The sequence below is a fragment of the Penicillium hispanicum genome (assembly GCF_028827665.1).
Source record: "Penicillium hispanicum strain IBT 35686 chromosome Unknown utg000008l_segment0_segment0, whole genome shotgun sequence".
Classification (NCBI taxonomy): Eukaryota; Fungi; Ascomycota; class Eurotiomycetes; order Eurotiales; family Aspergillaceae; genus Penicillium; species Penicillium hispanicum.
Window position 1 is genome coordinate 2244438 of NW_026623200.1, and position 24602 is coordinate 2269039.

The 24602-nt window shown below is 53.6% G+C and overlaps 12 protein-coding genes across 12 annotated transcripts; 6 read left to right on the forward strand and 6 right to left on the reverse strand.

The window, feature by feature from the left end:
- Positions 1-46: 46 nt before the first annotated feature.
- Positions 47-1879, reverse strand: N7459_009682 (transcription factor TFIIIB subunit BDP1; the record flags this gene model as incomplete). The annotated part of the gene is made up of 2 exons (XM_056948850.1): positions 47-1791; positions 1852-1879. 2 exons carry the CDS (start codon positions 1877-1879, stop codon positions 47-49), a joined length of 1773 nt encoding a protein of 590 aa, XP_056796075.1.
- A 338-nt stretch (positions 1880-2217) lies between these two features.
- Positions 2218-4731, forward strand: N7459_009683 (E3 ubiquitin-protein ligase BRE1; the record flags this gene model as incomplete). Its single annotated transcript, XM_056948851.1, has 6 exons — positions 2218-2400; positions 2492-2635; positions 2706-2757; positions 2822-3366; positions 3423-4493; positions 4558-4731. 6 exons carry the CDS (start codon positions 2218-2220, stop codon positions 4729-4731), a joined length of 2169 nt encoding a protein of 722 aa, XP_056796076.1.
- A 492-nt stretch (positions 4732-5223) lies between these two features.
- N7459_009684 (urease accessory protein UreF) lies at positions 5224-6230 on the reverse strand (the record flags this gene model as incomplete). Its single annotated transcript, XM_056948852.1, has 2 exons — positions 5224-6011; positions 6077-6230. The coding sequence occupies 2 exons, from the start codon at positions 6228-6230 to the stop codon at positions 5224-5226; spliced, it is 942 nt and encodes a 313-aa protein (XP_056796077.1).
- A 282-nt stretch (positions 6231-6512) lies between these two features.
- N7459_009685 (protein kinase COQ8) lies at positions 6513-8776 on the forward strand (the record flags this gene model as incomplete). Its single annotated transcript, XM_056948853.1, has 2 exons — positions 6513-7617; positions 7665-8776. 2 exons carry the CDS (start codon positions 6513-6515, stop codon positions 8774-8776), a joined length of 2217 nt encoding a protein of 738 aa, XP_056796078.1.
- A 516-nt stretch (positions 8777-9292) lies between these two features.
- N7459_009686 (alpha-mannosyltransferase) lies at positions 9293-10781 on the reverse strand (the record flags this gene model as incomplete). Its single annotated transcript, XM_056948854.1, has 2 exons — positions 9293-9964; positions 10017-10781. 2 exons carry the CDS (start codon positions 10779-10781, stop codon positions 9293-9295), a joined length of 1437 nt encoding a protein of 478 aa, XP_056796079.1.
- A 1143-nt stretch (positions 10782-11924) lies between these two features.
- On the forward strand, positions 11925-13306 carry N7459_009687 (proline racemase; the record flags this gene model as incomplete). The annotated part of the gene is made up of 2 exons (XM_056948855.1): positions 11925-11945; positions 12050-13306. 2 exons carry the CDS (start codon positions 11925-11927, stop codon positions 13304-13306), a joined length of 1278 nt encoding a protein of 425 aa, XP_056796080.1.
- A 676-nt stretch (positions 13307-13982) lies between these two features.
- N7459_009688 (uncharacterized protein) lies at positions 13983-14521 on the reverse strand (the record flags this gene model as incomplete). Its single annotated transcript, XM_056948856.1, has 2 exons — positions 13983-14219; positions 14273-14521. 2 exons carry the CDS (start codon positions 14519-14521, stop codon positions 13983-13985), a joined length of 486 nt encoding a protein of 161 aa, XP_056796081.1.
- A 278-nt stretch (positions 14522-14799) lies between these two features.
- N7459_009689 (putative Snf1 kinase complex beta-subunit Gal83) lies at positions 14800-16319 on the forward strand (the record flags this gene model as incomplete). The annotated part of the gene is made up of 3 exons (XM_056948857.1): positions 14800-15563; positions 15635-16214; positions 16272-16319. 3 exons carry the CDS (start codon positions 14800-14802, stop codon positions 16317-16319), a joined length of 1392 nt encoding a protein of 463 aa, XP_056796082.1.
- Positions 16320-16839: 520 nt separating this feature from the next.
- On the reverse strand, positions 16840-18017 carry kae1 (O-sialoglycoprotein endopeptidase; the record flags this gene model as incomplete). The annotated part of the gene is made up of 2 exons (XM_056948858.1): positions 16840-17588; positions 17666-18017. 2 exons carry the CDS (start codon positions 18015-18017, stop codon positions 16840-16842), a joined length of 1101 nt encoding a protein of 366 aa, XP_056796083.1.
- Positions 18018-18325: 308 nt separating this feature from the next.
- Positions 18326-19999, forward strand: N7459_009691 (ribosomal lysine N-methyltransferase; the record flags this gene model as incomplete). Its single annotated transcript, XM_056948859.1, has 4 exons — positions 18326-18476; positions 18579-19177; positions 19237-19464; positions 19520-19999. 4 exons carry the CDS (start codon positions 18326-18328, stop codon positions 19997-19999), a joined length of 1458 nt encoding a protein of 485 aa, XP_056796084.1.
- Positions 20000-20623: 624 nt separating this feature from the next.
- N7459_009692 (uncharacterized protein) lies at positions 20624-22566 on the reverse strand (the record flags this gene model as incomplete). Its single annotated transcript, XM_056948860.1, has 4 exons — positions 20624-21394; positions 21451-21747; positions 21815-22297; positions 22408-22566. 4 exons carry the CDS (start codon positions 22564-22566, stop codon positions 20624-20626), a joined length of 1710 nt encoding a protein of 569 aa, XP_056796085.1.
- Positions 22567-22982: 416 nt separating this feature from the next.
- Positions 22983-24027, forward strand: cnaB (calcineurin regulatory subunit B; the record flags this gene model as incomplete). The annotated part of the gene is made up of 4 exons (XM_056948861.1): positions 22983-23091; positions 23169-23221; positions 23295-23368; positions 23448-24027. The coding sequence occupies 4 exons, from the start codon at positions 22983-22985 to the stop codon at positions 24025-24027; spliced, it is 816 nt and encodes a 271-aa protein (XP_056796086.1).
- Positions 24028-24602: the final 575 nt, after the last annotated feature.

A 24602-nucleotide genomic window follows, 5' to 3' on the forward strand; every position in this document is an offset into this window, starting at 1 on the left:
CTCAAATTGTATCCGCTCTCGGGGCTGAGATACGACGAGATGCCCGCTAGGGAATCGCGAAATCATCAATGGGACCGAGTATCACTTCTGTTCCCCCACCAAGGTTCTTATTTTGTTTCTTGTTGCGTGCTTTGCCCTTAGCAGGTGCACCATTGGCCTTGCTACTATCGGCAGCAGCGTCGTCGGCACCCGTGTTCATCGGATTGCGTAACATTTCCTCCTGGAGCGCCTTTTCCTTCGCATGTTCCTCCTCGATGCGCTTCTTCTCGTCATCCAGTTCTTGCTGGATCACCTTGGGATTGTCGTAGACTGTGTTGGTCATGGCCGAATAAGTTGCGATATCGATGATCTCGCGAGGCCCAAGAAGAGTGTCCTTGATTCGCTGAGGATCACGGCGCTCTTCGTTGTTGAACTTAAGCTTGATCTGCCTTCGGGATCGGCCTGGGAATAGCTTGCTGATGACCATGAAGTCGGTGCCGAACATGCGTAGTCCACGATAAAACAGGTCGGTCATCTCTTCATCCCATGTCTCAGTCTTGGAACGTTTGCCATAGGTAGCCTGGTTGATCCTCCGGGTGAATTGGTTTTCTACCACATCTTCCAGCTCGCCTGCGTTTCGTGCAACATCAGCGTGGCGATCTACCTCGAGCGACGCAGTATCGAGGACGATCTCGCCATTGACGATGCGCATCACGGGACCAGACTGGGATTTGAATTCGGGAAGACGGTCTCCCTGGTTGGTTTCGGGCTCGTTGGGCTTCTTGATGGGTGTCCTGGTCCTCGCTCCCTCCTCCTGCGCCTTTTGCTTGCGTTCCATCTCAACCAATTCGAGTCGACGTAATTCCGTTTCACGCTTGGACTTTTTTCCAGTTTTCAGATCCTTGCAAAGCTCAGACATCTTGATCACGTTCGGCAGAATTTCCACCATCTCGGCCCCTTCCGGGGTTGCTTCACGCTTCCTGCGCCGAACCTGCTTGGGCTTTCCTGCTCCGCTGGCATCTGTTCCGGCTTTCGAAGTCTTCCGTTTCTTTCCCTTAGCTGACGCTTCACTCGGACCTAGCGTTGATGGTGCCACAGATGCGCTAGGAGTCTCATTGGTCCCTTCAACTGTGGATACATTGGCTTGGGAAGCCGCCGGAGTTGAGAGTGAAGGGGTCCTTGAATGCGCCTGACGCCGCTGATACGATTTGGTGATCTCAGAAGTCTTTTTTGCGCGTTTTGTCGGTCGCTCAATTGGTGTGAAAGATGTGCCCCGAACTTCAGGTGCTGGTTCATGTCCGGAGGAAGTGCCACTTGGAGCCCCAACGTCTGCTGCCGAATGTCCGGCTTCAGCAGCAACATCCCTTGCAACGGACTGCTCAATATCCTGCTCTATAGATGGTACCAGAGGCGGTTCAGTGGGGAGGGTGCGGGGGGAGGTCGGAACATCAGGAGTGGGAGTGGGAGTGATCGCGGCCGTGATTGATCCTCGTCTGATTGGTGCAGATACAGAAGATTTGCGCTTTGGCTGAGGGACTGGAATAGGAGTTGCTTGATTTGAAGTGACCTGCACTGATGGCTGTGAATTTGATACGGTGATGGGTGTTTCATCGAGGATCGCAGGTGGTTCAGGTTCGACAGAGGGAACAGAATATTGCGGCGCTGAGCTTGGCGCCTCTCTCTCCTGCTGCGAGGCTTGCGCAGCTTGAGTCTGGGCTTGTTGGACTGCACTGGGCCGGCGCGCCGGTGCAGCGGCGCCGGGCACGGCTCGCCGTACGGGCGCCTTGGGGGCGAACTTTTTGCCCGATTTATCTGTAAAAATCTGGGTTAGATAAGCTATTAGGGGCACACAAGACCATAGAGAGAACTCACTGATTGCTGAACTCGAGAACGACTTCATGGTTGCCCATCACTGATGATAGGGTGGGGTTGGTTCAAGATCAAAAAAGTCGCGCGCCGGGGAAGTGGACACGGTCACGTGTGAGGCGCTAGCGGCACGCTAAACCTCTCTGAAAATCCTCCTGGCTTCAACTCCTTCAATCCTAACCATCCCACCCCTTCTGCCGCGCCCTTGATCCCCGGTGACGCCTCAGTTTCCCTCTCTGCATTACCAGGGGTTTCTTGCCTTGGCTTTCTCCTCTGCAAGATCTCGGCACGGTCGCGGTGTGTGCTTCGGGCTGACTGAGTGACGGTTCGGTGGTGATCGGTAAATCCCCTCCCATGCCAGTCTAGCCACTGATGCCGGCCGCCGAACCTCCCGTTGTGTCTTCAGAGTCCGGTCTTGTCAAGATGGAAGACCGGAAGAGGCCCGCCGCTGAAAATAATGACTCGGCGCCGCCATTGAAAAAACAGGCCACCGCTGTGAATGGCGGGACTAAACCTCACCCTGATGCCGATATGCCGTGGAAAGATGACTTAGAGGTATGTGTGCGCTCTTGAGTATTTCATTTTGGACCGAGAAAGGCCCCTACGTGAGAGGCTGGCAGCTGTCGCTGACACCCTAGTCTGATAGCGCTTCCAAAAAGATGCGATTCTCCGCCAGATGCACGAATACAAGCGAGAAAAGTTGTCACTGGAGGCCCGATTGAGCCAGATGTCGAAAGCGACCACGTATCATAATGATCATCTCCGCCTGATCGATTGCTGGTTCGGCCAGGTATGTTTAACGATCCCTTTTCGTGCATGTTAAATGTATCCGTATCTTGTGGAACCTAACAAAATCCAAGTTGATCGATGAAATGAAAGTTCTCCTGGGTTCCTCGCAGGAAGCGATCAAAGGTCGGTATCAGCTTATCGTCATCCAGCACACTGTTTGTGGAAGGGCAACTGACGGATTTGACAGAACATCCTTTCAAGAGCTCATTGCAGTTTGAAGATGTGGAGGGATTTGAAGCGCACTTACAAGCTAGGTCAGACGATATCCGTGAAATAATCTCTCAATTTCAGTCGAAAGTGGGCGATGTGCCACCCGATGTTGCAGAACTCCAAAGCCAGCTATCGAAGAAACTTCAAGAAGAGAAAGTCACGATCTCTCAACTGGAACAGGTCATGGCCGAAAAACAGCAAGCCGAGGAAAGCCTTGAGGAGGCCACATCTCGATATATGATGGCAGAGAGGAAGTACGAACGGGCAAAGAGCGTGACAGTCGCCAAACTCGAAAAACAAGTTCTTATGGGAGTACAGCGACCTGGTTCGGAAGGCGCTCAGATGAAACGCGAAGAATCATCACCTGCAAATGGCGGAACGCCCGTTGGAGATCGAAGTGTTGAACTGGAGGAATCCAACAATAAACTTACAGCGGTTTCGGAGAAGCAAAAGGAACAGCTGCAGAAATTGGAGAGTGAGAATGCTAGCCTCCTCAGCCAGATTACGGAGATTAAGGTTAAGGTACTTTGCGCAATTTGTACCCGATCGATGTGGCCCAACTAACTCCTTTTCATTAGTCCTCGAAGCTTACGGATGATGATTATGCCCACACCGATCTTTTCAAACAACTCCGATCTCAATACGACGATGTAGTCAAGCGCATCAATAACCTCGAGGCAATGAACACCCAGTTACGAGAAGAGGCCGAGAAATATCGCTCGGAAAGGACCGCATACAAGGTCCAGATTGAGGATGAAGCCCAAAGTGCTATTGCGGAGAAAGAGGCCCAATTAATGCGGGCCGAGACCGATCTTGCACGGATACGAAACGCTCGTGACGAACTTCTAGCCGACCAGCAGATGCGCAAAGCCGCTCAAGACCAGGAGAAAGCCGTTGGAGCCAAGTTACAAGAGCTGGCAGATGCCAGAGAGGCCCGCATTACTGCTTTGGAGTCGGAGGTTCAGAGGTTGCGGTTGCAGATCGAGGGTTCCAACGCGCCGGAGAATTTGAACGACTTGCCACTTGAGGAACTGCGTTCCAAGTATACCAGCCTGGAACGTCAGTATGCCATGCTGAACACCGAGTTGACATCAATGCAGACTGCCTACAAGAAGTTCTCTACGTTGGCCTCCCAGAAAGTCATTGATTTTGGGGCACTAGAGGAAAAGGTTGCACGATTAACTGCCGAAAAATCAAAGGCGGATCAGAAATATTTCGCCGCGATGAAGAGCAAAGAAGCCCGCGACACCGAGGTTCGCACGCTTCGAATGCAGAACTCCAAAACTTCTGATATTGTTGCGCAATTGAAGGAATCAGAAGCCGCCACACGTTCCTTGTTGTCTAACATGGAGAAGCAAACTAGTGAGACGAAGGAAGCTCTCACTACGGCTGTCGACAAACACCGAACCACGCAGCAACAATTAACCGAGAGGGACATCATTCTGGAGGGTTTGAAGAACCAGGTGGCCGAGCTTAAAGCGCTATCTAACTCGAAGGATTCGACCATGAGCACCACATCTTCTGCTTTGCGTCAAGCGGAGACCGAGATCGCAAGCCTCAAACAATCATTGTCGGATACAAAGAAGAGTCTCGAGAACTGGAAGAGTAAAAGTCTCGGCAATAACTCCTCTGAGTATGAAATGTTACGGGTAAGTGTAGAGATGTGTTTCACTTTGGTTATGCCATCCGGCCCCACTAATTCTTGCCCTTTAGAAACTTGCGCTGTGTACGGTCTGCCACCGCAACTGGAAGAATACCGCAATCAAGACCTGCGGTCATACCTTCTGCAGGGATTGTGTTGAAGAGCGTCTCACCTCCCGCTCACGAAAGTGTCCCAATTGCAACCGATCCTTCGGCAACAACGACCATATGCACATTACCCTCTGATCTAATGCTGTCTTGAAAAATTCTTTTCCTGTACTATAGCCTTTTTCTTCCTTCTGTTATTGCCCCTTCTACCACCTTATTCTCCTTTTAGTGGTCACTTTCGGACAGGTCCATGGTGTGGTGTTTGGTGGCTGGTTTATCAGGTCAGGTCGGGGCCGGCGTTTCATGATTTAGGCGGCGCCCATACTTCGAGGGTGCCTTTTTTTTTTTTTTCCTCTTTCTTTCTTTCCCCTTTTCCTTGCGATCGCATATGGGTCGACGCAATGGCGGCTTTCTGTTCTTTTTGTTCATTCTATTGTCTGTTGAGGCGCTGGGGCGCCGAGTGAACGAGCGTGGTCTCTTGGATACCCCCCCATTTTCGAGAGGCGCACTTTGATTTTCCTCGGCTTTGGCTCTAGATATGTTGCCATGTAGGAGTATACGTCTGGGGAGAAGGTACAAGAGTTCCAAAATGGACGCGAAGAATGCAGCGCAAGGCAAACTTCATACAGTTTATGAATTGAAGATACGACTGTAGAGAAGCTCATGTCTGCCCACCCATAGATCCAGCGCCGGCACAACCTGCCCTGCCTCTTCGACTTCGGTATGCCATTCGCGCTTGATGCGTGCCATCATTGTATCCTGCAAGCTCTCGCTCGCCAAGATATTCTGCGCCTGATAAGGGCCCATCACCGAGGCCCGCACAGCGGCGCTCAGAACAGCCTTGGCATGGTTCATGACAAAAATATATGCGGTCTGCTGCAAGTCCAGGCCCATCGCCCGGCAGACCACGCCCCAGAGTGGCGCAAAGTGCCCCTTCGGGCCCAAATCATCTGCATCAATAGACAACGACTTCAATGCATCCGAGAAATCATCGATCGATGTCGCTGCGACCTTCGCACCGGGGTCGGTGCGAGCCCCGTGCCCCGCAAAGCTGGCCCGAAACGCGCGCTCCCACACGCCTATCAATGCGCGACCCTGCGCGACGCTTGCTCGTTGCGCAACAATGCAGGGCGTCGACGCATCGAGGTCATTATCGAGGGTTTCTATGGTTTCCGGCCGGCGGTAACCTGCTAAAACGTATGGTAGAGATGTGCTGGCGATGGAGGCAATGGAGAGCCGAAGAAAGCGGTGAAATAAGGCTAATTGGTTGGCTCTGAAAGGTTTATTATGTGCAAGATAGGACTCCAGCCCGCTGGAGTATGCAAATGAGCCCAATGGGAGGGCGGAGTCGGAGAGAAGGAGGAGTGCGTGGAGGGAAGAGGAGCGGACAGCGTCTGATTGGAATTTATTATTGATGTCTGGTACAGTTGCACCGTCAGTAGGGTGTCCCATGTGTACTTATTTTGTCAAAGCGATCTCTCACCTGTAAGTAATGTCCATTGTGTCTTCACTTCCGGGTGGGACGATGGTGGGTTGAGTAGCTGCGAGACGTCTAGTTGGCTACGCAGGGTTTGTAGGCGAGCCTCAAGCTGCGCAATCTCGTCCTGCAGGTCAGGCGATCGTGGTTCGAGCATCATTGTGTATAGATCGAACGCCTGGGGGAAAGCTGGGGTTTGGGGAGAAGGAAAGATGTCGCATGGGGTGATAAGCGCATCTACAAATAGTCGATCGGCGATCGGCAAATAAAAAAAAAAAGTGGATGTCGGAGGCGGCCGCGCCCGGCAGATTCTCTATCAGTCTCGCTGTTATTCAACCGTTATTATTCAATCGCATTACTCGATCAGCTCTACGTTTTCCTGTTCCGCCCGATGCTGTAGCTCCCACATTGCGAGCTGCATCCAGGTACCCGCGCGACAATCATGTCAGGCCGGCGGCTACTGGACGCCATCCAGGTCCTCAATGTCTCCAAGACGGTCGCGGCCAAACATCTGGCCATCCGCCAGCGCCAGCTCGATGTCTACACGCGCACCTCATCGCTCACCAAGGGCATCAAGGAGCAGACCGAGGGGTTGATCCTGACTGCACAAGCGGCTGCCGCTTTGGCGCGCCGATTTAACGATTCATCGCCACCTCCGCCGAGTGCCCCGTCGCCAGCCCCCGTCGCGCCCGACGCAGCGGCCGACAAGTCGTCATCTGCCAAGTCACAGGCCATTGGGGACGCTGCAATCTCCCCCGCGCCAGATGCTGCCCGGGTTGCACAGCGGCAGGCTGAATTCCAGGTTCCTGCCTCTACTGCCCAGTATCGAGGCGATGAGAAGCCTGGCAGCTTGAATGTCAGTCAGCAGCAAGACGTTTTCTATGAACCTTCGCAGCAGACTGCCCCGGACCTATCCGCTCTACCTCGCGTCAAATTCCCCAAAACAGCCGGGGATGTTCAAGCCGGTGGTAACGACGGCATCAATGCCGATGTGTTTCACTCGGCCACCGGCCCTGAGAAGCAATCTACCACGGCGGAGCAGCAGGAGCCATCCGAAGAGATGATGCAGGGGCTTTTCCATAGTCCCCGTGTATCGCGTGTGCTCTCGGGAAAACCGCTGCCGAAAAGAGATTGGATACCGACAGAGAAGCCTGGGCAGCAGACGAGCAGCGCTAGCTCAGAACTAGCAGGTGGTGCTGCTGATGTCGCTACAACATCCTCGACGGACGAATTGGAGCAGCAAACCGCAAGTGTCGCAGACGATGTGGCCCCGATCCCGGAAAAAGTGTTGGCTGAAGAGAAGGCTGTTCCTTATCAGATGATGGAATCTCGAGTACCGTCTTCCCGAATTGGCAGGCTGTGGCAGTACGGTGGCTTGGCGACTTCGATGGCCTTTGGTGCCGTCAGTGAGACGGTTCGCCGTGCCACTGGTAGTCAAGAGAGTGGCTCTATCATGTTCAGCGCGGGAAATATGGAACGTTTAGTGGCTAAATTGTCAAAGATGCGAGGTGCTGCTCTCAAGCTGGGTCAAATGCTGAGCATTCAAGGTGTGTCTGAGTGATCTCACTGAGCGCTCCGTTGCTAATATGTTCAGATTCCAATATGCTGCCGGAGCCGATCCAACAAGTCCTCCAGCGTGTTCAAGATCGCGCGGACTATATGCCAGCTTCGCAACGCGACAAAGTCCTAGCGGACAATCTTGGTCCTGACTGGCGGGGCCTTTTTACGTCCTTCGACGAGATCCCCATGGCCGCAGCATCCATCGGCCAAGTCCACGCTGCAGTCCTCAAAAGCACTGGCAAACCCGTCGCTGTGAAAGTTCAATATCCGGGCGTAGCCGACTCCATTGACTCCGATCTGAACAACCTATCCATTCTCCTCACAGCCTCCCGACTCCTCCCACGAGGCCTTTATCTCGACAAAACCATCGCCAACGCCCGCGTCGAACTCGGCTGGGAATGCGACTATCTGCGCGAAGCAGAATGCGGTGCCCGGTTCCGCGAGCTCCTCAAGGATGACCCGGTCTTCGTCGTACCAGAAGTCATGCCCGAAGCCTCCGGCAAGCAAGTTCTCACAATGGAGATGCTTGAAGGCGTAGCCGTCACGAAAATCCAAAACTTCACTCAGGAGCAGCGCGACTGGATCGGCACGCAGATCATGCGCCTGAGCCTTCGCGAAATCACCGAGTTCCACTACATGCAAACCGACCCCAACTGGACCAACTTCCTATACAACGCCCGCACCAACCGCCTGGAGCTCCTCGACTTCGGCGCCTCCCGCGAATACCCCGCCGAGTTCATCTCCACCTACGTGCGCACACTCGTCGCCGCCTCGCGCAACGACCGCGCCGCCTGCTACGACCTCTCCGTCCAACTCGGCTACCTCACCGGCCTCGAGTCCGAGGCCATGGCCAACGCCCACGTCTCGTCCATCGTCACCATCGCCGAGCCCTTCATGCTTTCTTCACCTGATCTGTATGATTTCCAGAACCAGACCATTACGGACCGCGTGCGCGCGCTTATCCCGTTAATGATTCGGGAGCGGCTCGCCCCGCCCCCTGAGGAGACGTATAGTCTGCACCGCAAGCTGAGCGGTGCGTTCTTGCTTTGTGCTCGGCTGGGAAGTCGGGTGCCTTGTAAGGAGTTGTTCGCGGAGGCGATTCGCAAAGCAGAGCTGAGAGGCTTACCGTTGGGTGAGCAGAAGTAGAGTCTTGGATTATGGGTGTATAGACCGGACTTGAGAGCTGCATTGGGGGTGTATTCTATGTATTATAATATGTTGTACATTATGGCTGGGATTCAGTGACCAAAATATAAAATTTACGCCTCTCCAATGCTAGGTTCCTAGATCATTTGTACGTCGATTTTGGGAAACGGAGAATTTCCGGGAACGCGGCTGGGTTGGTCGTGGCGTTGTTACACTCTAGGCAGACTTGGAGCTCATTTTTTATCGTACAGTTGCAGAGAAGGACGAGAATGAGGTGACATAACGGCCATCGACGAAAGATAAAGGGAAAAAAAAGAGTCAACATTATACCTAGACCATTATGTTTTGCTTCCAGGCCCGCTGAGAAGATAACATCAAATTTCGATATAAGCACCAAGATCAAATGCCACAATATAGTCCCGCGAACGAGCCTTGCTATCTTACCTTGCCGACCAGAGGGTGGCGGCAAGTTGCGAATGCGGTCCGGACCCAAGTCGCAGTCGCCCAGGTCCAATTTCACGAAGGCAGCTCATTCGACTCGAATACATTTTGCCAGTAGTCCTTGACACCATCGCAAACACCGAATTCACCTTCCCAGGAAGCGAACTTGGACTCCAGCTCACACGCCGTCCAGAGGATCTCGCGCCAAAAGGCCTTCTCGATGTCAACCTTGGCGTTGAACCTCGCCACGACTTCTTGAGGGATCGTCCAGGCACGAGTGTAGGATCCATCGTCATTAAACGCTGGGTTCACCTCATGCTCCTCAAAAACGGTGGCGGGATTAAACTTGGGGAAGTTGGCATGGATGAAGAAGACGTCTGGCGCCGGGGCCTCATCGCCTCGAACGTGTGACTTGCCCTGGCTTGTCAAATAGTAGTCCTGCATGGGATTGAACTGTGCCATGGCTGACCCGGCAAGGCCGCCTTCTTTTCCATGCCCGATCGCGCAGATGGACTCGCTGACTTGGTAGAAAGGCTCGTGCATGATTGTTGCGGCTGCGAGGAAGGTCTCCTTGTCGCCCTCGCCGGCAGCGCCTTGGGATAGGAGTGGCCAGTAATGTGTCGGGCCCCAGTAGTTATAATAGGTCGCGAGGAGGAGGGTACGCATATGCGTCTTCTTTGAGAGAAGAACCTCCCCTGATTCGGTGGATTGGCGTAGATCCATTGGCGGGGCAGTCGTGCCGACAATCTCATAGAAGAGAGGGGGACGTTGAAGATGCCCAGAAATCCGGCCAGGTCACCAGGCCCTTGGTGCGGAAGGGCTCGCCCTTGAATAGGTCTTCCGGATCCTCCAGTGGGAAGGCATCCGCGTCGAGGAACAGAATCTCCTCGAACGACGAGAACAGCATAGCAAAGGGTTTGAACTGGTATTTTTCGATCTGCGCTGGTGACGCAGCCAAAATGCGGGAGAGGACAATGCACTTGGCATTCAGAGAGGGCAGAACAACATCGCAGATGTAATCCTCATACTCGTCCTCATCGGCCATGAAGACCTCCATTGGTAGCGTGGACCCCGTCCGGCGGAGCATGCGCAGTGAGATCACCAGCACTGGCAGGTACGCACCGCCAGCAGTAGAGACAACACCTCTGGTGCCCGGGATGTACTGCAATTGTGGAGCTTCGCCCGTGATTGCCGCCACGAACTCTGCATGGGCCTGCTGGATTATCGTGACATCCTCTGTTGCGACCGCTAGGTAGCTTGGGCGCGGGTCCGGGTTCTTCGCTTTGAAACCCACCGTTGGGGCTTTCTCATCCTTTACAATCGAATTTGTATCGGGGCCATAGTTCTCCAGGTACCCGTTGAATGACCGCCAAAACTTTTGGTGTGCTGCTGTAAGGTCGAGGGAGGCGAGGGAGGTCTGGGTTGCGCCGGATGTCTGGCCGAGGCTGAAGGAAGAGACGCTCGCGTAAGAACGCCACCGTGCGGCAGACCAGATCAAGAACAAAGCGACAATGAACGCAGCGAGGATCGTGCGCACCCGTAAGAGCGATCGTGGGATCCCCATGTCGAGAATCCGGGGCGAGTCAGGGCCAAGAACGGACCGTTTCGCCCCCACTGCAGATCGGCTGCACTAAATGGGTCTGACAGCTGAGATCTGTACCCCGGGTGAGTTGACAGGTTCAGATGCAGGTCTCCGGTCATGAGCGACGGGAACGCGGTCGAGGCCAGGGAGCGTCTGCATGAGCATGCCGGGGAAAGGCAGAGAGAGACGAAAGAGTCCAAGGTCGCATTGAAACGCCGCCCCTGCGCTGCACGGACCAACCGGTGCCGGATTCGAGCAGCCAAGTATAGGAGTAACGATGAGACTATCCTCCTATACTCCTATATGTCACTGTACTTGAGAATGATCAGATGAATCACATACAGTATTAGGCAAGAGCTTAGCTCTAGATCACATCAGAAATAATTCGGGCAAATGATCTCCATGCTCGACTCATTGCTCATGAACAAAGCAACAACCGACAAAGGAATATTGAGTCTTCCCCTTAAATCTCATCCAGTAAAAAATCTAGATAGAAGACACCTGGCTAATGTTGACGACGCTCGTATGACTCACGAGTGTCAAAGCAGCAGAATTGGTGGCGTCGGGGTCGAGATCGAGTCCTTTCTTGATGCGCTTTGATTGTGACAAATCCAGGGCGACACTTACCATCCATGAATATACCTAGACATATTCCCAGCCATTTATATCTTGGGATTTTTCGAGACACGCTATCGTTTCACGCCCTGGGAATGCACTGATACCTGATAGGTTCTTCTTTCTTTGCTCCTTCTGTGACTCGCCGTTTCTGGGATTCAAACCATAGACCCGGCCATTCCTTTATGGGAATTCGCTTTCTCATAGTTCAATCGCTGTTTGGCGGAACCGAAAGAAGAGATGTGTAGCTATCTGAGGTCCTTTATCTTGTAGCCTTCTATTCGCACCAAAGCAAGTTGCCCTATATATACTGACAAGTATCAATCCTCAACTCAGCTCTGTGACCCTCTGACCATTCCAAGAATGCCTTCGTTTCTCTACGCGGAAACTATCTGAATACTTTACACCAGCGTTTCTGTTTCCAAGGTTGGATTTCTCATCCAACAGACATCATGTCCTGCCCCGTCCACAATCCCAGCCATTCCCATAATCGTGGCCCTTCTCATAGCCATGGCCACTCGCGTACTCAGGGTCAGTCTCGTCAACATGATCAAAACCATGGCTACTCCTACCACCATAGCCATCATCATCGCCACAGTCATGACTCCCATCGGCAACACGAGTCATCTTCACAGAAAAAGCCAAACCGAGACCTGGGATCGTATTCCTCGTCGGTCCCCAAAGAATTCGACAACGTCATCGTACTCGGTGCAGTCTCCGTGGTGGGGACTCACGCCGAGGGCGAGGCCTGCGACGTGGTGATCGGTGGAGTCCGCGATGTCTCCGGCCAAACCATCTCTGAACGACAGCGCAGGTTCCAGGATGAACAGGGCGGACTATGCGCACGACTACTCAACGAGCCTCGTGGCCGGTGCGGCATGAATGCAGTCTTCATGCTCAAGCCGAGTAGCTCCGCAGCTGATCGTGCCCTGCTGATGGCAAAGAACAATGAGTTCGTGCCGATCTCTATCTCCAGCGTCATCAGTGCAGCCAACGTCCTCGCCGAGCTGCCGCAAGCTGGCGGGCCTGATCCCGACCAGGCGTCTTTGGTCAACAAGTACACGTTTGAGACCGTCGCGGGCAATATTCTCGTTGAAGCGAATTACCGCGCAGACAACGATAAAGGATACCTGTGCGATACGGTGAACGTGCACAACGTGCCCTCGTACGTGGTCACGCTGCGCCACCGAGTCGACATACCCAGCGTGGGAACCGTGAGCATGGACATCGCCTTCGGAGGCGTGTTCTGCGCCTTCGTCGACGCAGCGTCCATCGGTCTGAAGCTCGACTACGGCCACGGCGAGAAGATCGTGCGCATCGGAGAACAGATCAAGCGCAGTCTCCGATCCTTCACGGCCACGCATCCCGAGAAGCCCGAGATCAGCGGGATAAGCAGCGTCGTATTCACCGGCAAGGTCGAGCGACGCTCACAAGTCAAAGTTGTTCGGAGCGCGACGGTCGTGTCGCCAGGTAGACTGGATCGGAGTCCGTCTGGCACTGCGACCAGTGCTCTCCTTGCGGTGATGCGTGCTCGCGGGGAGATCAAGACGGAGACGTTGTGCAATCGCAGCCTCAGCAATACCGAGTACTTTGGTCGTATCGATGGCAAGGCACAGGTTGGTCCTTACCGGGCCATCAAGCCCGTTATCAAAGGACGGGCGTTTATTACGAGCTTGAAGCATGTCGTTCGGGATCCTAATGACCCTTTCCAGGAGGGATTCCGGGGTGCAGACCAATGGGGTCCGGAAGAAACTAAGAATGACCAGCAGGATATGAGTGGTTTGGGATTGGCTTTTGAGGCAACTTCGCTGGAAGATCGAGACTATGAGAATTTTGACTGGGATGATCGCGCAAGTACCGTTTTTACCATCTACTCGCCCGAGATTCATTGATTAGGGATGAAAATTGTTGTTTTGAGTGAAAATGAGTAGTCGATATGAGTTTTAAATTGTGACCAGTGATTTTTGAAAGTTGGACATGCTCTTTTGTTTCGCAATTTGATGCCTTGCTTGAGGAAAATGCAAGAATTTCTTGAGAAAAAATATCTCGGTAGAAAAACGGCGATGTTCATCATGCTGAGCTGGTATTTTCGGTACGTATTGTGTTAATATCGTCGTGAGTCCAGAGTATGTGAATATATCCTACGCGCCCTGGAGGGATGATGTGACAATAGCCAACCACATGAGGTGGAAAGCGGCAAATGATCGGTTGCCTAAGTATTTCAGAGTGTATTCCCATAGTTCAGGCTCCATAGATTATATGTAGTCGATATGATAAGTTCACCTCTGTTACGCTCGCAATCCATGGATCAACCACATTAGCTTGTGATTAGAACCGCGTTTTAACAGCGGGCTAGTAGCGAACGAAACTCGTCACACAATCCATGCAAATGGGGATGAGTATCTTATCATACAAGAATCAGCAGTATCAATGGCTTGAGTGTGTCCATCGCGGGGACACTGAGTGTTCTTATGCCCGAATGGGTACGCGCATTGCCATACTGGCGATTCCCCGTAGAGTACGATTCAGTCTATGATTCCTATGTACAGCACTACAGCACTTCTATGATCATGCTGAGCCTTGGCTGGGTTCTTCCTCTTCTAAAATCGTTGTTTGGAACTGACTTTCCCATTTCGCGTCCCAGTCAAGTGGAGACTGTTTGGGGTCGTCCAAGTCATCTGGACCAGGCAGCGAGCTAGGCTCTTGCAATCGGAGTAGTTGAAAGATTGCGCCGCTGGTAAAATGCAGAAATACGCCCACAGTGACACCTGTGAGCACCGCCCCAGTGACAAAATACAGGAACGCCTGCTTTTGGTCAGCTGAATGACACGAGAGCAACCCAGAGAGGGATAGTCTACCTCAAACTTGACCAGAAGTTGTAGTGGAAAAAACAGCAGCGCGAGGAGCCCATGTGTGAGATAGACCAATGGTGAAGCCAGCCAGTAGAGAAGGGAGAACAGCCAGGAGCAGAGGTAGACCAACACGCTACACAGCCCGTAGAGAAGGTAGATCAACGCGCCACACAATCCGGTGAATAGAGGCCGCAGAGCGCTGAGGATTTGAAGGACCCAGCCGACATACGTTTCGAGGTCTGGCGCGCGATCCATCGAGATCGGTATGGATCTGATAGATCGGGGCGCGGTCCAAGGAGAGAATCCGGGGAACCCGAGTCATTGCCGCCAGCCCTAAGCCCTAGCCCAATCGAGCTGTCCAGCGTCATGCTCGACCTGCTTGCTTCGACAGACGGGAATCCATTTCCTTCCCTCGCTGCAGACACCTTCATACTGCCTGCCTGACGGATCAGCATTCCAGCCTCAACTTCACCGAACCATTTCCTCCCCGACTGATCGCTCCCAATCGCGTTCGAGCCGTTACCCCGCCTTCGATGGGCAACAACCCTTCCAAAGGCTCGGTCGGCGACGCGCCGTCGGGCCACGTCCACCACGTCCACCATGCCCATCACGTCCCGAGCGAGCGCAAGGTTGTTCGCCGTACCTCGTTGAATGCAGTTCCGACGTCCAAGGCCACCGTAGCCGACCCATCCGCCACCAGGGAGACGGCCGCCGGCCACTCCGCCGCTTACCAGGGCTCTGTCCAACAACGACTTCAATCCCGAAATCCCTCCGATTCCTCCGACTCTCCCACTAGGACCCCAAATGAATCCGAGAGACCCGATAGCAGGAGACGTGAAGCTGCGCAGAGCAAGGCCATTCCCTCGCCCGATCTCTCCAACCCGGTCCAAGTGCCCATATCGCGCCATGCCGCGGGGCGTGATTCTGTGGCACCTTCGGGCCCGCCGCACAACTCGTACTATAGCGCCTCGACTCACTTGCAACGACCCCCGCGGATGCCATTGCCCATAGGCAATGCTACCACCGCGCCCGGATCGCCCATCAGCGGACCAGAGGATTCGCATATCCAGTCGCTCCCGGCAGACCGCCTCTTGGACGAGCAGATGAATCCCGAGGCTACGAACCTCAGCAGCACAGCGCTGGATGGAGACGAGCCGGTGGATGACTTTCAGTCATTCGTAGATGGTGGCATCGGCAAGGCAGTGCCTACTTTCATCGAGTGGACGGGGCCTGGCGAGAAGGTCTATGTTACTGGAACTTTTGTCAATTGGGAGAAGAAGTTCAAGTTGCTCAGCAGGTATGCGGTTACAAGCTCTATCTTCCTCCAATCGGTCTCTTGTGGGGAGCATATTGGCTGATAACACACAGCGAGAAAGATGGCAGGTCCATGTCGGCAACGTTGAACCTGAGGCCTGGCACGCACCACCTGAAGTTCATTGTTGACGGAGAAATGCGTGCCTCGGAAACCCTTCCAACTGCTGTCGATTTTACCAATCATTTGGTGAACTACGTCGAGATCAGTGCAGATGACCCCACCGGCGAGAATAACAAGGCCGTCCCGCCTGGGGCTCATCACCCACACGCTGTGTCGGATGGTGGGAAAGAAGGCCAATTAGAGGACACATCTGATGACCCTCTGAAGAAGGAAGCCGACGAGGAAGTTCCTCCCGGTGATTTTGGCAGTGCCATTCCCCAGTTCCTGGCGGATTTGGACAAGGAGGAAGATAGTCCCGCCTACTTGCAGGCTGCGAATGTCATCGGCGACACACCCACCCCGCCTAGCCTCCCACTCTTCCTAGGTAAATCAATCCTCAACAGCACCACGCCCACGAAAGATGACAGCAGTGTTTTGAACTACCCAAATCACACTGTTTTGAATCATCTTGCCACGAGCAGTATCAAGAATGGCGTCCTTGCCACAAGTGTCACGACTAGATACAAACGAAAGGTAGGGATTGACTTCTACTGATCCTATCTGGAAGCCTGGCCTCTGACTTTTTCGCAGTACGTTACAAGCATTTTGTACAAACCAACCGGTGATATTACAGGGTGAGCCATTTCTCGGCCCGTGGTGTGGTTTCTTCCTTGCATGAGTACAGACAAACTGCCTCTGAACACAATAGGACGGAGAAAGTTCATATGGCATCAGATGCATTCTCAAAGGCACAGATTCTTCCGAGAGTTCGGCCAATGTCGAAATGCATACATGCATTGACCACAGCATCCACAAAATCCGTATGAGCCATGCCATCGAACTGAGGACTACCAACCATGAACATTGCATTGATTTTTTCGCAAAGGCGTTCTTCACTCTTCGGAGGCTATGTGGGAGTTGGAGATTTGGCCATGCAGTCTTCATTTTCATGACCGCGCAGGCGCACTTGATTTTTTCTGCTAAAATTTCAATTGTAAAGAGATTTAATGTTCTGAAACTAGTCGGGAGGTTGCTGAGTAGGCATTCAACCCCTAAAAACCTGTTGGCCACATCCATCCACACGTTCCTCTCTAACTTGGATATATTCATTCGTAATTCATAAATGTTTCTATTTTTCAGCCACGCGATATGCGCTTCTTTAATCCCGCCACTTCACAAAAACATCATCCGTGCGGAATCGCTGCGTGCAGGTGGACTCCTCTAATGGAATGGTAAGGCCTTCTTTGTACGCTAGCATACCAGCTTGCGCAATCATGATACCGTTGTCAATGCAGAAGCGCTCATCCGTCGCATAGATAGTTCCACCACGGTCCCGCGCCATAATACCCATCATCTCCTGCAGCCGCTCGTTAGAGCCTACGCCGCCGACGATGAGCACTTGCTTAGATCCGACGTGCGCCATGGCACGCTCGGTAATCTCAACTAGCATTGAATACACCGTCTCCTGGAGCGAGAAACAGAGATCTGCACGGGTGGGCTTGCGGCCAGGATCTTCGGCTGCCTGGTCACCATTGGCAATCTGTGCCATCCTCAAGTCGTCTTCCTTGGCTTTTTCTTCCCCGTCTAGACCCAGTTGTCCGGCCAATGCATCAATCGCAGCCAGAACGCCGGAGAATGAAACATCCATGCCTTTCACGACATATGGGAGATCCACCAGCAGCTTGCCCTTCTTTGCTAGCTGCTCGATATTATACCCCGGTGCTGGGTCATTGGGAATGTATAATGTGCGTGCAAACCGATCTAGGCAGTTACCGACGGCGATATCGAGTGTTTCCCCGAAGATGCGGTACCGCTGCGAACTGTATGCAATCACCTGCGTATTTCCGCCGGAGACATAGAGAACAACAGGATTGGAGGCACCGGTAATGAGACGGCCCATTTCAATGTCTGCAGATGAGCTAGATGTCAGCCAAGCATGTCTTCAAAATTATTCCAAATGTTCCTATGGGACTGGAGAGACATACGTCCGACACAGTGATTGACCCCGACCAATGGCTTGCCCCAGAGCAGACTCATCATCCGCGCCGCGATAGCGATACTCTGGAGCGGGGCACCCATGCCAGGACCCTTGGTGAAGCAGATACAGCTCACATCCTCGACTGCCACACGCGCCTCCTTGAGAGCCTTCTTCACCAGCTTGACCACCCAGGCCCGGTGGTGGCGAGCTGTGTCCTTGGGCAAGAAGCCCTCGCCCGGTGGGGAATTGTAAGTGTGTCGAACATTTGCGAGGACCTGCGGCTCGCTGCCGTCATCGGGATGCAGCATGATGCCAATGCCCACCTTATTGGCAGAACCTTCCATTCCTATGGAAATCATCATGAATGGCTGTATGTGAACGACTCGGTATGAAAGACTGAATTGCCTGGTGCGGGATGCGGCGGTGCTGTGGTTTTTTGTTATCGTTATCAGCCACCCAAGGCGGTGCTCCCGTTTCTCCGAAACTAAAGTACAAACCCCATCTACATACGCCTTCTTCCTTTTTCCTCTCCCAGTCCCACCTTTTTCTTTCTCTCCCCGGTGCACTCAGTCTCACACAGGGATCTTGTCATTTATACCTGTGCCCTACTACATCTATACTCCTTTATCTTCTTTTCCTCTCCTCCCTATACCCTGGCATTTGCACCATGTCCTCCTCAGCCCACTTCCCTGACCTCCAAAACTTCCAGCACCAGTCAGACGAGTTTGTCTCCTGGCTAGAAGCCAATCCTGGCGTCAATGTCAACCCAAAGATTATACTCGCAGACTTGAGATCCAGCGGCGCAGGACGAGGAGTCGGTAAGCTCACACTCCCCCACCCACCACACAAAATCCAGTGTGACCACAAAAAAGTCTCATGAAAGCGGTGCCCCTCTGATAGGATTTCCCGCGCGGATCTAGTGGCCCGAACAAACATTGCCGAGGGTGAAGAACTCTTTTCCATTCCGCGCTCCCTCATCCTCGCCGTCCAAAACTCGGACCTGAAGAGTCTGCTGTCACACGATGTCGACGCTCTCGGCCCATGGCTGTCGCTGATGCTGGTCATGCTGTATGAATACATGCAGGGTGCAAAGTCTCGGTGGGCGCCTTATTTTCGCGTCTTGCCTACCCGTTTTGATACCCTGATGTTCTGGTCGTCGGCTGAGCTGCAGGAGCTGCAGGGTAGTGCTATTGTTGACAAGATTGGTCGGCAGGGCGCCGAGAAGTCTATCTTGGACTCTATTGTGCCAATTGTTAGGGCTAACCCAGCGCTTTTCCCGCCTATCCATGGACTTGCTTCCTATGACGGCGATGCGGGCGCCGCGGCTTTACTCGAGCTTGCTCATGTGATGGGCTCACTTATCATGGCTTATGCCTTTGACATTGAAAAGGCTGAGGATGATGAGGATGATGCTGAGAACCCTGACGACAGCTACATGACTGACGATGAGGAAGAACAGCTTGCAAAAGGAATGGTTCCGCTTGCTGATCTCCTCAACGCTGATGCAGACCGCAACAATGTCAGTTTGAATCTCTCATACTCAGATTCGTCTTGTTGATGCTAACATATAGTATTTAGGCTCGCCTCTTCCAAGAAGAAGCATCATTAGTCATGAAAGCTATCAAGCCCATCCAAGAGGATGAGGAAATCTTCAACGACTACGGGGAAATTCCTCGTGCCGATCTACTCCGTCGATATGGATACGTGACTGACAACTACGCTCCATTTGACGTGATCGAACTGACACTCAACGACATCTGTCAGGCGGCTGGTCTTTCGAGTAGCGATGTCGATTCCCAACCTAGGGTATGTTGCAAACATCATTTCGATGCAAAGAGACAAACAACTAAATAAAAAGTAGCTTCAACTCTTGGAAGAGCACGACCTACTGGACGACGGCTACGTGATCTCCAGACCGTCCGCCGACAGCTCATTACAAGAGATTCTGCCCATGGAGCTCGTCGCCCTGCTAACAACCCTCGCCCAAACACCAGTAGAGTTTGAGCAGCGCCGGTCCAAGAACAAACCCCCCAAGCCAGCCATGGATGGCAGCCAGGCAAGCCTTCTCTCCAAGGTTCTGCAGACCAAGCAGCTCCAGTACGGCACTTCGCTCGATCAGGATGTCCAGCTCCTGGCTGGCCTGCTTCCCCCGCAGGCTACTGAGCCAGAGGAGGGATCGTCCCGGCGACTCAAGATGGCCCTCCAGGTGCGCATCGGCGAGAAAGAAATCATGCAGGCTGTCCTGGCCATGCTCGAACCGTCTGTCGGAGACGGGTCGTTGAAACGCACTGCCAATGGCGAAGGTGATGACTCCAGACAGTCCAAGGCTCAGCGCATATGAAGCAGGGTCGACAAATCAAACGCACTTCAATCCACGATGCACACCTGTGATTGAAAACGTTCTTGGCCATCACGCCGAATTGGAGCAACAAGAAACAAAAAGCAAGCGGCGACACGAAGAGTTTCGCGAGTGATTATATTTGTGTTAGATTTTGAAGTCTCTTTCTCTTTCTGGACCTTCCTCCCTTTTCCCATCGTCGCTGGCATCATAACTTCGGTTATCCATCATACAAAAGCCGGCCGCCGAGGCCGCGCGCTCCCCCCAAGGATCATGAAAAGAAATACTATGTACACTAATGAAAACAGAGATCCACCAAGATCGCCAGGTGCCCGAAGACATCCAACGAAGTGACTGCGACCATCTGCGTCAAGTTGAAAAGTGGAGAAGGGGTGTTCAGGGAACACAAAAGGCGGAGGTGGGCGCAAAAGGAAGAAAAGACAACATAAGGCCAAGCTCCATCAAATCCCTTTGCCGCCTGCGGAATCATCAAAACATGAAAAGGGGTACTAAAACTACAAGGGTGGTAAGGAAGACAACGAAGGCGAAGGGATGGAAACAAACAACACACGAAAACGCCCGCCAAATGCTGCAGAGGAAACAAAACGACGAGGGAGAGGGAAGTGTTCAAGCCTCGGACGAAGCGGGCGCCACCGCACTTGGCCCCGGATGTGGCCTCGGATTGCCTGTTTGGTCGGCCTGCAATCGTCGTTGTGCTTGGGCCTGGACTGCTTGAGCTTGCGCCTGCGCATGTGCTTGGGCAGCCACTGCGGCCTGTTCACGCGCCTTTGCCATGGTGATGGCTCGGTGTTGCATGATCTGGACGCTGTACCCGTCTGTGTCATAGACGGGCTCTTCGTCGGAATCCTCTTGGTCGAACTTGAACCGATCGGCCTTTATTGGATCCATCTCGACTCTACAGCGCGCGGCAAAGTTTCGACGATCGATCATCAACCGTCCACCTCGGCCAACGCGTCTTCGGAAGGACGGCATTCGCTGAGGCTCCTCATGCAATTCCATGGCCCGAGACGCAAGTTTATCTCGAGAGACGAGGGGACTAGTGACATCTAATGAGGTGTCCATCATATCACCTGATGACTCCGATGATGGCGGCGTGGGCAATTGCGCAGTGAATGCAGGACGGAACGCGGCGGTATCGAATGTCCGTTCTGGGGATGGGGATAGTGGCGCACGGGTATGATCCACATAACCGTCGTTCCACTTGATATGCTTGGCGATATTCGCCTTGATATCACGCAAGATCTCGTTTTCCTTCTCGGCCTGCACATCCTCCAGCAGCTGTAGGTCCTCTGCGCCCTGCAAACCGGGCTTGAGAGGCATGCGAAGCTGAGGCGCATTGGGACGTTGCGGAGGCATCTCCATCGGCTTCTTCTTGGGCTGTAACAAACAGCGTTAGTATATGCGCATTCGACAACGGACACGATCACGCTTACCTTCTGGTTGATGAGGTCCTCGTCATCGTCCTTGATGTTCAGTTTACGCTTCATGTCCTTCACCTCCGAGCGCTGCAAGAAGAGTTGACGCTCCATCGCAATCATTTCTTTCCGGGCAACCTCGCGTTGGCGCACCAATGCGACCAACTGCCGGGCATCCTCGAGCTCCTTCCGGAGTCTCCGAAGCTTCTCCGCACTCTGGGCATCTCGGCCACGAGTCTTGCGGATCTGCCGAACCTCACGACGGCGGAAACAGACATATGGGTCACTGTCGTCAGTATCTTGACCAGTCTCGAACTGCAGTAACTCCAAGTTAGTTTTCTGCTGATGATTGCGCTGCTAGAGGTGGCATTGAGCAACTCACCTTCAAACTCGCCACCAGCGATTTGTTGCCCTCGACGGACCGACGCGACTTCCAATGCTCATAGATGTCCTTGGCAAAACGCCTTACACAGTCCTCTACGGCTGCATCCATCGACTCTTCCATCTCCGCATAGGTGAGCACCGGTGGGCTATCTACCGCGGCGAAAGGCTGCTTGGCCTGCGCAGTTTCCTCGAAGAAGTTCATGGTGGCCTCGAATTCGTCCTCAGAGCAGTGGTGCGACGGGTCGCGCTTCTGATTGAAGATCTTGAGGAACACATCATCTTCTTCGGTCATGTTGTAGGGACATCCGCAGCAGTCCTCCACCGTGGAGGAGAAGCGAATGTAGGTCGCGGGCTGCGAGAAGATGGGCGGATACAGCTCGTCATAGCGGAGGTTACTGAGGATGGTTTCAGGAGTGGGAATGTGCGCATCGTTGACCTTTCCTTGGGCAGTGGCATTGATGGCGACCTGCAAGTGGAATTCCTGTGGCGCGCGGGATAGTCAGTCTCGTGAAAATTTCGTGTTGCTTTGGCGATGATATCACGTGATCATATGCAGGGATGAGGCTAAAATTAGGAAGGTGAGGCACTCACCGACTCCTCTGCCTTCTCCACGCCGGTTTCGATCTGTTGCAGGGTGGACTGGAGCTCGTCATCTAGGGCATCGATCTCCTCCTCGCGGACGATGGGAATGGAGGCCTTGGAGGTGAGCTTTTTGGGGCGCGTCCGGCCCAGGCCCCCGTACCGAGTCATAGCGTCGGGACGCGCAAAAGGGCAACGACCATGGGCGGGAGGGGGGGGGAAATGGGTATCAGGTGAAAGGTGTGGTCATGCGCTACGTCGTAGTCGTATTTTGGAGATGAAAATCGATGAGGGAAGGGGAGATATCGACGGCGCAAAACCGGGGTCTTGGGGGCAGACGGATGGGTTGACGTTGCAATGTCACCCAGTGCAGGCCTGAATTGGGCGGGTGCACGGCCTCAGGGGCTCGCTTGCTGGGCCCGATCCGGTTAGTGCGGGGCTGGGCATTATCAGATTCATTTTTGGCGCTGTTCCCGTGACCTGGCTTCTGAACCTGCCGCTTCGGGTACTGTGCTTGTCCTCTCTCCGCTCTCTCCGCTTCCTTTTCTCTTCTGACTCCCCCACACCCAACTTCTTTGTATTTTCCAATGGACCAGCCCGCTGAACCCACCACCGGCGCTATGCACAATGTGCAGCGCCGGCGAGGCTCCGTGGGCACCACTCAGCTCTTCGATAATATCGTCTCCACCTCCAACTGTATGTTCTGAGCCGGTCTCATACGCCTGTAAGAACCCCCGTCGCAAGGACCTGAGCTAACAACGAGAGGGGAACAGTCGATCGCGATGAAGTGGACCGCCTCCGGAAACGATTCATGAAGCTGGATAAGGTGCGACCGGACCTTGCTGTTGCTCAGTCGAGAAAGACGGGCTCTGCGGCAAACTACTCACAGCAGTCTCTAGGATGCATCGGGCACAATCGATCGCGACGAGTTCCTATCTCTCCCCCAGGTCTCTTCTAACCCGCTGGCCACGAGGTGCGTCTGATTCCGATTCCGGGACTCAACCCCGCCACCACCCTATCACTGCATTTCTAATCCTGCCCTTCGGTGCTAGAATGATTGCGATCTTCGACGAGGACGGTGGTGGCGATGTCGACTTCCAGGAATTCGTGACTGGTCTGTCTGCGTTTAGCTCCAAGGGCAACAAGGAGGAGAAGCTCCGCTTCGCCTTCAAAGTCTACGACATCGACCGGGACGGCTACATTTCGAATGGCGAGTTATTTATCGTGCTGAAGATGATGGTGGGCAACAACCTGAAGGATATGCAGCTTCAGCAGATTGTGGATAAGACCATTATGGAGGCCGACAAGGACCAAGATGGGCGCATCAGCTTCGAGGAGTTTACTGACATGGTGGAGAGCACAGACGTGAATTTGAGCATGACGCTGAGTAGGTTCACTCTTTTACATGTTTGGCATGGCCCCGGAGTTTGGGTGCTGACATCGACTCAGATCAAATATAAACGTCTTCCCCCATTGGTAGCCCTTTCCCCTCCCCCTCCTCTCCGCCCCAGCGCGCGACACTTCTATTTTATTCCCTTCATGGTGGGTTTCTGTGTCGGGTCCGTCTCCAGAAATCCGCTCGAGATTGCGGACTTGAGGTCAGGGCGACTGCGATATGACATGACTCTATGACCAGCGATGTGTGTTTATGTAGATTGGTTCTTCCTCTACGAGTGCGACGGGAACTATGGATGGATGATGGTCCCCATCCCGGTTCCACAATATATTTGCCATCTCATGAGAAATCGCCTTTCTTCTTTCTTCTTCTCCCCCCTCATATACGACTCTCTTGCGTTCCATGTCTCAGCCTCATCGGTCGCCCTCGGGCCAACTTCTTTCCGTCCGAACTGCAACGTGGTGCGCCGTCGCAACCGGGAAGTGCAGTTGCAATCCCAATCCTGCCACTCACGCCCGTCGGACGGACAGTGTCTCCGAGTCCCAGGGCTCCAGGGCTCGAGTTGGGGTTCGTCGAGCTATAATTGGCACGCATCAGCTGACCTGGAGAGTAAATCCAGTAGATCACGGCCACTAGTCTTCGGGTGGTTTCCTATGAACGTACCCTCTCGCCGGCGGATGAGCCGCCGATCGAGAGACCACTGGCAGGTATCAATGACCATCATAGCACGGCGACTCAGCCCTCCGCGGTGCAACTACTGCCCCGGCCACCGGGCTCCTGGTCGCAGGCTGTATACCGAGGTACACAAGCC